The sequence below is a fragment of the Mustela nigripes genome, unplaced genomic scaffold (assembly GCF_022355385.1).
Source record: "Mustela nigripes isolate SB6536 unplaced genomic scaffold, MUSNIG.SB6536 HiC_scaffold_930, whole genome shotgun sequence".
In the NCBI taxonomy this organism is placed as follows: Eukaryota; Metazoa; Chordata; class Mammalia; order Carnivora; family Mustelidae; genus Mustela; species Mustela nigripes.
Genome location: NW_026740337.1, coordinates 1 through 9,884, shown reverse-complemented (window position 1 = coordinate 9,884; position 9,884 = coordinate 1). Strand labels below are relative to the sequence as shown.

At 48.9% G+C, this 9,884-nt stretch overlaps 1 protein-coding gene across 1 annotated transcript; it reads right to left on the bottom strand.

Annotated features, from left to right (window-relative positions):
* Window positions 1–4: 4 nt before the first annotated feature.
* On the bottom strand, window positions 5–7,560 carry LOC132008764 (zinc finger protein 211-like; the record flags this gene model as incomplete). The annotated part of the gene is made up of 3 exons (XM_059387322.1): window positions 6,642–7,560; window positions 4,103–4,229; window positions 5–384 (listed from the first exon to the last, which is right to left on the bottom strand). Coding segments are annotated over exons 1-3 (600 nt in total), but the record flags the coding sequence as incomplete, so codon positions are not given.
* Window positions 7,561–9,884: the final 2,324 nt, after the last annotated feature.

The following is a 9,884-nucleotide window of genomic DNA, read 5'->3' as shown; positions in this document are numbered from 1 at the left end:
CAGACAGCAAGTCCTTCTCAACCTCTCCACAGGTAAAGGGCTTTCCTGAACTACCGGATCCCCAGCTCTTGACAGCAGAGGCCCTGTCCACACGGCTTCTGAATGGTTTTGTTCCCGCGGGCTGCTCCTGCTGCTGCTGCTGCTCCAACTTCACACTGAAAGAAAATCGTTTCCCGCAGGCCCCACACCTCAACCGTTTCTGGCTGTTTTCTTTCCCCTGGAGCTCAGCCAAGTGGAAAATGTCTCTCAAGACGGGACCGCACATCTCACAGGGGTGGGTCTTCTGGGAAGACAGAGCAGCCCTGGGCGTCCAGGTCCGTGAAACGCCTACGGAAGCGCTCTGTGCAAAGGGGGCCTCCTCATCCTCTGCCCCACAGCAGCAACCTGAAAGCAGAGAAACGTTGGTGAAACACGTGCTGGCTGTAGCGTGGGGTGAGCCCATCACACATGCACCCGACTCACCTAAGCAGGATGTACACCATGCTTTTCCAGACAAAGGAGACAGAATTCATTTGAAAGACAGGTAGCTGTGCACGACTGGGCACAACCAGTCAGAGTACTGTGGAGAGCACACTAGAAGGACAGAAAACTAGGGTATGACACAAGGAAGACAGCCAGAGCCTACAGCTTATTCTTTGCCCAACGGTTTGTGTAGGTCCATTTCTGCTGCTGAGATTTGGCTGAGTAGAGGCTACAGGAATATCCCACCCCAAGAAATTTACTTGTGGTCAAGGACAGTTGAGGACATGTGAATATGTCATGGTAAAACTTTCAGGGGTGAATGCTGAACCACATGGAAATAGCAGTGAGAGATACGGGTGCCATGTGGAGGCCCGAGAAGCATTAATTACCCCTATACTGGACATCATGGAAGTACCAAAGGGTAGAATTCAGAAGTCCACAAACTGTCAATAGTAAGGAAGGAAAGACAGAAATGGGGTGTGGCCATCTGCGTAGACACCGCAGTCAGGTTGAAGAAATTGAAGAAACTCAGTATGATCTGAACACGGTGCTGGTATCACACTTTTCCCAGCTGCCATCCACCAGAACCAGGTTCCCTATGAGCCCACCTGCTCATGCGTGGAGCACGTCCATGCTATGTATGACACACAACGGACTCTTCCCTGGAAGCCTTCCTGAGCAACCAAAGGGTACCAGAAGCATACCAATACTGTAGGAAAACGGGCCAAGGGGACCGCCAGCACTGTCCTAGAGCTACTCAGGACACAACAAAGAAAAACATCCTATGCGACGGATGGCAGCAGGAAGGTGGCAAAGCAGAAATCATCCCTCACCCCAACAAAAAATCAGTTCGACAGCTGTCTATGAGTGGCCTTAGCCTGAAGTGCCCAAGAGCCCATTAACACTGACTAGAACACAGCAGACCATCAAAGGGGGCACAAGCACACAGAAAGACGGCTGGAGACTGTGTTAGCACAGACATGTGCGACGTGTGAGAAATTAGGCCTGGGCTGGCTCCATCCAGCGCAGGGTGGGTGCGACTGCGGCCCCTGATCACACAGCCTCCAGCTTCCTGCTCCACAGGGGACACCGGAACACTGGCCAGCGAGTTAACCCATGTCTGAAGCCAAAGCAATTTGAGAAAGAGGATCAAGCTGAAGGCAGCACACTTGTGGTTTCAAACTATAATACAAAGCCAGTGTTTTCACAACACTAGGGCACGGGCATCCAAACAGACCAGTGGAACGGAATGAAGAGCCCAGAAGTAAAGCAACACGTCTACAGATGACTAATCTTTGACAATGAGGCCAAGAATCAACCCTGGGGAAGAATAACCTCTTTCATACTGCTGTGGTATCTGACTGTCCAAATGAAAACACAAGGATCCTGGGTCTCCTGCTTGCAGCACTCAAGGAAATGAACTTCAAATTGATTAAGGACCTACACATAGGATCTCAAACCCTAAAATTCCTAGGAAAAAAACATAGGGAAAAGCCTCTGTAACCTTATTCCTGACAATGCTTTTTTGAGTGGGACATCTGAAGCACACACAACGAAAGCAAGCACTCACAAATACCACTACACCAAATTGAAAAGTGCAACTTTTCAGGTGCACCAGAGCCAATGAAACACACCAGAGAGTGAAAAGGATGTACATGTGACTTACACGTGCTCACAATCACCAATCATCAGGGAAACGAAAACCAAAACCACAAGATATCACCTCCTACCTCTTACAATGGCTAGTACCAAAAAAGACAAGAGGTAACACCCTGGTCAGGATGTGCAGAAAAAGGAACACTGGAATACCGTTGCTGGGAATGTATACAGGGAAGTCTGTATGGAAAATATTAGGGACACCCAACAAAAATTGAAAATACAACTACCACACAGTCGACCACTGCCATTTCTAGGTATGTATTCTAAGGACACAGAATCCGTATCTCCACAACCTACCCGAACAGGAACATCCACTGCAGTACTATTCACAAAGCCAACATATGGAAACATTACTGTGTGCCAGTGTTTATACTGACAAATCGGGGGCAACCGCCCAGCTCAGTCCATAGAGTACACAACTCTTGATCTCAGGTGGTGAGTTCAAGCCCCATAGCAGGCATGGAGTGTATCTTTAAAAAAAAAAAAAAAAAAAAAAAGAATAAAAAAATAAATTGTTTCTAGATAGAGAAATAAATAACATGACAAAAAAACATTTAGTACACCCATGTGCAGGAATAGTCAGCCATAAAACTGCAGGCAACCCTGCCACTTGCCACAAAAAGATGAATCCGAAAAAAAACAAAAAACAAAAAACAAAAAACACTCTAAGTCAAATAAGCCACACAGCAAAACACAAACCCTGTATGTGGATACAGGGTACAAACCCACTTATGTGGATATATATATATATATATTTTTTTTAAGATTATTTATTTATTTATTTGACAGACAGAGATCACAAGTAGGCAGAGTAGGCAGAGAGAGAGAGAGAGGAGGATGCAGGCTTCCCACCAAGCAGAGAGCCCGATGCCGGGGCTCAACCCCATGACCCCGGATTCATGACCTGAGCTGAAGGCAGAGGCTTTAGCCCACTGAGCCACCCAGGTGCCCCTATGTGGATATTTATTAAGAAAAGAAAAAAGTCAAACTCAAAGAAACAGAAAGGAGAATGCCACAAGCTAAAGACTGAGGGAAATGGGGAGATGTTGGTAAGGATACAACTAACATTCACAAGATAACTTCTGAGGCTCTATCATACAGCACATTGACTACAGTTGCCAATATTCTATGGAACACTTGAAATTTGCTATTCGGGTAGATATTAAGCTTCAGAACCACCAACAACAGAAAATGTAATTGTGTCAAGCGATCCTGGACTGATCAGGTTCATTTTGTTAGTAATTTCATAATGTAAGGGCACCTCGATGTCTGGGTCTAGAGATCAAGGCCTGCCTCAGGATCCCTGCTCAGCATAGTCACCACGAGTTTCTCTCAGTCTGCCCCTCCCCCTGGCTCTCCCTCACACACATAACACACACTCTCTCTCTAATAAATAAATAATTAAAAATTCATAATGTATATCAAATCATTATGTAATATAATTTCAATAATACAATTTTATTTGTCAATCATATCTCACAAGGATGAATGGAGGGTGGCAGGTAAAAAAGCGATTTAACACCACAAAAAGAACCATACAGGGCAGTCTTGAGAAGTAACCCATGGTACACATAAGCAGTAAACATGCCCATGCCTCCAATTTCAGGCACAGGCAGGCAATGGAAATGTCACCCCAAGGAAGGGTTCAAAACCCAGGCCACAGAAATGGCACCGATCTGAACACAGAGACCAAGCCAGGGAGAGAGCAAGCAAGGTGCATTCCATCAGCCTCAATGCAGGACCACTGACCTGCGATCTTAGCCGATCAGGGCTCAGCACAGCGGGTACTGGGGCTGCGGGCAGACAGAAGGGCACACCAACAACTCAGGGCCAGCAACAAAAGCAACTGCCCAGAAAGCTAGGGAAGCACCCAGTGAACAGTCCACACCAGAGAAGCACAAACCCTCCCCTGGAGAATGGAAAAGGGGAGTCCGCAGGATACAGAGTCCAGGGCGGGTCAAGGGGACGCCGAGGGCCTTACCCAGTGACGATACAAGTGCAAAGTTCTCCAGCATCACATGGTGGTACAGCCGTCTCTGAGCCTCATCAAGAAGCCTCCACTCCTTCCAGGAGAAGTACACAGCCACGTCCTCAAAGGTCACACCACACTACCACGAAAGGAAAACATGGAACCCTGAGCATTCTCTCTCTGAGAACTCACCAGCCAACCCACACACCCACCCCAGTCTCTCCTGCCAGCCCAGCTCCCCTCCTCAGATAAACACCATGTCCTGCTGTTCCTAATGCTGCTCTCCTCTCACCTTCCCACCAATCACTGTTCAGTGCTCAGCAATAACACACAGGGCACACATGGAAGCAATGTGGCCTGCAAGTCCCATCCCCCTGCCAGGATATTCCCATGGAGTCTCCCAGGGCAAGCCCTTAAGACCGCCAATTATAGTCCCTGCTCTGCGGGGAAGTCTTCAATACCAGGACCCTGAGGCCCTTAGCTCACACTTCCTCTCCAGGTCTACATGATTCTGTAGACTATACTTCTCATGTCTTCAGACCCCACAGATGAAAAAGCTCACACCTTCCAAAGGATTCTCGCTTGATTCACACTTGTCCTTGTCACTTGACAACCAAAGGATGTGTGACAAACACAAAGAGGTTCCACTACCACCCCAATATGACCATGTATCCCAACTGAGGGAAAGCCTCAAATGCTGCTGAGAAGCCTCCTCACCTGCCTCTAATCTTCCCTCCAGTATCACACTCACAACCAGTGTCAACCTAGAATGTTCCCATGTCATCGTCTACTCCCCTACTACCCATGCTGGCCCTCCACAGTTGGGAACCAACCATCCACTATTGGACCTTTCTGAAAACAACCAGCCCTAAGGACCTCTCTGCCAGGCACAGAAAAGCAAACATGACATTTGCCCCAGACCATTTCTGGCAGGAAGACTCCGAAACACTCTGGATGCCATAAAAACTGACCACAAAATTCTGGTGAAGTCCTAGAACACAAGAGAGAGCAGCTCCAGCCTCTCAAATACTCGGAGGGGCCGCCTGGGTGGCTAAATGGGTTCAGCATCTCACTCTTCATCTCCACACAGGTCTCCATCTCATAGTCCTGAGTTCAAGACTCCTGTTGGGCTCCACACTGGGAATGGAGCCTACATAAACAAACAAACACAATCCCCCCCCATGTCCTCAGCTATCACTTGTCCCAGCATCCCACGGAAGGCTTGTCCATGTATCTGCCAGATCACTGCCTCTCTCCTTCACCTGTGTTCACAACGCCCAGCAACCCCGACCACGAGTTGAGCAGGAAAACCACTCTTCAGCACATGTTACTAGGTCCCTCTGACCTACTAGGAGCATTGCCATGACACTCTGTGATCCCAGTCTCCACCTTGGTCCACACAGCAGCCATCACTTTTCAAACTCTCCATCATGAATCTTTCCCCCAGTTTCCCAAAATTTCCTGTCCAGCTGCCCACTTGATGCCATCACTTACCATTTTCTGAAATATCTAAGTCGCCTAATACAGTGGAAACACGTTCGGACACTCCTAAAGATAAGCAACTTACTGTTAACTTCCATCAGGTTGATGGGACTTTCCCTCCCTTCAGCTGCTAAATGCTGAAAATTAATGAGGGGAAACCTTCCTAAATTGGGGTCGGGAGGTTGCACTGGGGGCAGCTCAAACACTATCATAGTGGGTGGTATCACCTGCGGGTCCAACAGAAAGAGATGGACTTGAACTTATTTGGGGATACTACTTCAATACCCACCCCCCAAAAGACAGCCTTTTCATGATCGCCTCGCCCAAGAGCTCAGCCAATGAGAAGCCACTATACTTTAACCTTCCAGTTTAGTCCAGTGGACTCGGAGTACACAACAGCTTTAGCTCCTTTCCTTAAGCGGGGGCGGGGAGACGACCTCTCTCTTCTCCACACTGGCTACTGCTTTGACTCGGATTCTTCAAGCGTCACCGACCAAAAGCCCCGGGGTTCCCCTCACTCCCCCCCGTTCTCCTCTCCCTTGCGAAACCCACAATTCGCCTCAGCCCTTCTCCGAAAACAGACCAACAGCAGCCGGTTCTCCAACATCCAGGGTGGACACGGTGGCGGTCGGGCCACTACCAACGAGAACCGCTAGTCCCTCCTGCTGCGCGTCCTGCCTGCGCGCTCACCCCCGGCGGCGGCGCTTCTCCGCGGCCCAAGAAAGCCCCCTGACACCCGCCACCTCCCCTCACCGCCAGCAGACACGGCCTCGGCAGGCAGAGACGGCGCCGGTCTCACCCGCCGCGCCGCACCCTGCTCCTGACAGAACCAATGCAGCCGCGGCGTTCCCCGTTGGTGGCGCGAGCCCCCTGCCGCCCCCTGCCTCGGCGGCACTTCAGCCCGTCAGCCCGGAGCCCGGGCCTGCGCTCCCACACGGGCCCCGCCCACCGGCGCCTCATTGTCGTGGACACCCGGGCCTGGGCCGCAGGGCCGCTAGCAGGCGCTCCACTCTCGAGCCTTCGGTCTGGGTAGGGGGCGGCGGGGAGGGCCCGGGGGACGAGCGTTTACCTCAGCCGAGTCCCTGGGCGGGGCTGCCGCTATCGGACTCTGTGGGCGAAGCGGAGCCGGGAGCTGAGGGAGGGGAGCGGACACCCGGGCCATTAGTCTTTGTCTAAGCCCCGGTACGCGGCAACTCGAGAGATGTCACAGAGCCTCGTGCCCCCAGTCTGTCTTGGAGGAAACAGCCTCCCCTCACGTCTTCTCCACTAATCACCCTTCACAAAGTGCGTTTCCGAACCCTCCCAAGTAAACAAACTGGAGAGAGGCCGAACGCCGCAATTGGCAGGAAGTCCCGCCCTAGCGGATGCGCACGCCTAGAAATGTCCCGTCCTGTTCTCTCATTGGCCCCTTGCTCTGTCGTCAGGGCCGACGGTCTTCCGGGTTTTGTGGCTCCCAGAACTTGGGCGGTCTCAGAAAAGGGGTCTTCTACCCTGGAGTTCGGCGCTTCGGTCAGGTCTCACCTTGAAGGATTCCGGAAAGTTCTGCCCCTCCTCAGAGGTACCGGACCGCATTTGGTTCTGATTTAAGGCGGAGAAGACTCCAGGAAGGCCAATCTTCTTCCAAAGGAGAAAACCGTTACGTTAGATACTCCCGAATTCCGTGGCTGAGGTAAATGACAAATCATCCCTTGAGGCGCCTCTGAAATAAATGAGTCTGTCTACCTGGAAAGTTGTTGTTGCTCTTCATGCTTGCATCCTTCAGCGCGTTAGTCAGTTCATAGTTCGTTAGGAACTTAGAAACCTTCCTGTTAAATCATAAAACTTCAACACGGTGCATTCTGAGGGGCTTTCGGCGCTATTCCTGAGTTTCTGGGTTGGGCAGCACCCCGTCCAGCACGCAGAGGGCAGCTCCAAAGCGCTACAGAAAGGAAAGGTTTTTAAAGGTAGGACAAGGGCGCCTGGGTGGCTCAGTGGTTTAAGCCGCTGCCTTCGGTTCAGGTCATGATCTCAGGGTCCTGGGATCGAATCCCGCATCGGGCTCTCTGCTCAGCGGGGAGCCTGCTTTTCTCTCTCCCTCTCTGCCTGTCTGTCTACTTGTGATGTCTGTCAAATAAATAAATAAAATCTAAAAAAAAATATAAAGTAATAAAGGTAGGACAAGAACATCATAAATAGAAAAAAGGTTAATGTCAGATGAGGTCACCTTACTGTGGGGACAAAAGACTCATTAGGAGAAGCCATCCTCTATCTTTGGGGGATGGAGGGCCCATCCATGTAGATTACCTTTTTGGTGCTGACCGGTGTATTCCTGACTGAGCAGTGGAAACGGAATTTCTGGGGAAGTCAAAAGTGCAGTGAACTTCGGCATTATGCGCTAGTTTGGTGACACGGCCCAGCAGAAGTGACTCCATTTGGCGCCCGTGGTTTCCTTTCTACGTCCCATACAGGTGCATGTCAGGGAGGAAGGACAAGGGATGGTAGGCTGCCCCGAATGATGTGGTCAGTGACGTGGTCAGCCTCTGGTTCCACACTTAGCCTCTCTTACCTGTATCGCGATTGCGTCCCATCTATGAAGGAACACTTTTACCCATATATTTCTTCGTCCATAGTCTCAGATATACCCAGTTCCTTTTAGGAGTCCGATATCATCCCAATCATAGTGCAACTTGACCAATGCTGTTTTTGGTACCAAACACATGTTGCCATTTTCAGTTGGAGCCAGTGTGCAAGGGGAGAATCTGAGCCTGAAATGAAGGTTTGTCTGAACCCAATGATCTCACCTTCTTGTGGGGAAGTGACTCTTCTTTCTTCAGGCACTGTAGCAGTGTCGCTTAACAACTGAAGTTATCTCAGAAAACAGTGGTGAAATGCACATTTTGGAAAGCAGTTTCTAACCTTTATCAAGTTGTTTAAAGACAGTGGCAGAAATAGCTACGGGGAAACCCACATTTCATCTCCCTACCCATCACTAAAGTCTTTTTTTTTTTTTTTTTTTTTTTTTTTTTAGATTTTATTTATTTATTTGACAGAGAGAGATCACAAGTAGTCAGAGAGACAGGCAGAGAGAGAGGAAGGGAAGCAGGCTCCCCGCCGAGCAGGGAGCCCGATGCGGGACTCGATCCCAGGACCCTGAGATCATGACCTGAGCCGAAGGCAGCGGCTTAACCCACTGAGCCACCCAGGAGCCCCCCATCACTAAAGTCTTAAAAAATGCTATGATCTCAGAGAACTTTTAGAGAAGGCTCTAAGAAGTCTAAAAAAAGACGGAATAAAATTGAGAACGTGACTCTGCTAGACCAATATACTTATTCATTTTGAGGGCTTCTGTCTCCACAATGTAACTTTTTCATTCCTGAAAATATTAAGCAATGCTGTCATCCTTAAAAAATAAATGGCCACTTATTTTACTAGTAAACAGGATTTTATTCAGGAATTAACAGGAATTTTAACTGGGGATAGGCACAGTAGGGCAAACCACAGGAAAGTCTGAAGAAACAGAAGGAAAGTCTGCTTTTATTAGGTTTTAGGAGACTGGGGAGGTTTGCTTTCAATAAAAGTTCATTGAAGGGGTACCTGGGTGGCTCAGTGGGTTAAAGCCTCTGACTTCAGCTCAGGTCATGATCCCAGGGTACTGGGATCGAGCCCCGAATCAGGCTCTCTACTCGCCAGGGAGACTGCTTCCCCCCGCTGCCCTGCCTTCCTCTCTGCCTACTTGTAATCTCTGTCTGTGAAATAAATAAAATCCTTAAAGAAAATAGTTTCATTGAAGACCAAGAGTTTCCAGTTGTGACAGTTTTCCATTGGCTCTCTGCCCTGGTTAGGGTGTAGTTGCTGGGGCAAGGGGCATTCATTCTTCTTTTTGTTAAAAGCAGGAGATTAAATTACTACTGTGAAAGTTTCCTCCCTTGTCAGGATAAAAATAATCTTCCTTTTTCCTGCTAACTAACCATTCCTGCCTCTGTGAAAGTTTCATTTTACTTTATTTATTTTTATTTATTTTTTTAAACTAAATTCAATTCACTGACATGTAATATATTGTTAGTTTCAGAGTTAGATTTCAGTGATTTATCAGTTTTTTATAATAACCAGTGCTCATTATATCACGTGCACTCAATGTCCATCACCCAGTTGCCCCATCCCCCACCAGGACACCTTCATTTTATTATTTTTTTTTTCTAAAGATTTTATTTATTTATTTGACAGAGAGAGATCACAAGTAGGCAGAGAGGCAGAGAGGAGGAAGCAGACTCCCTGCTGAGCAGAGAGCCCGATGCGGGACTCGATCCCAGGACCCTGAGATCATGACCTGAGC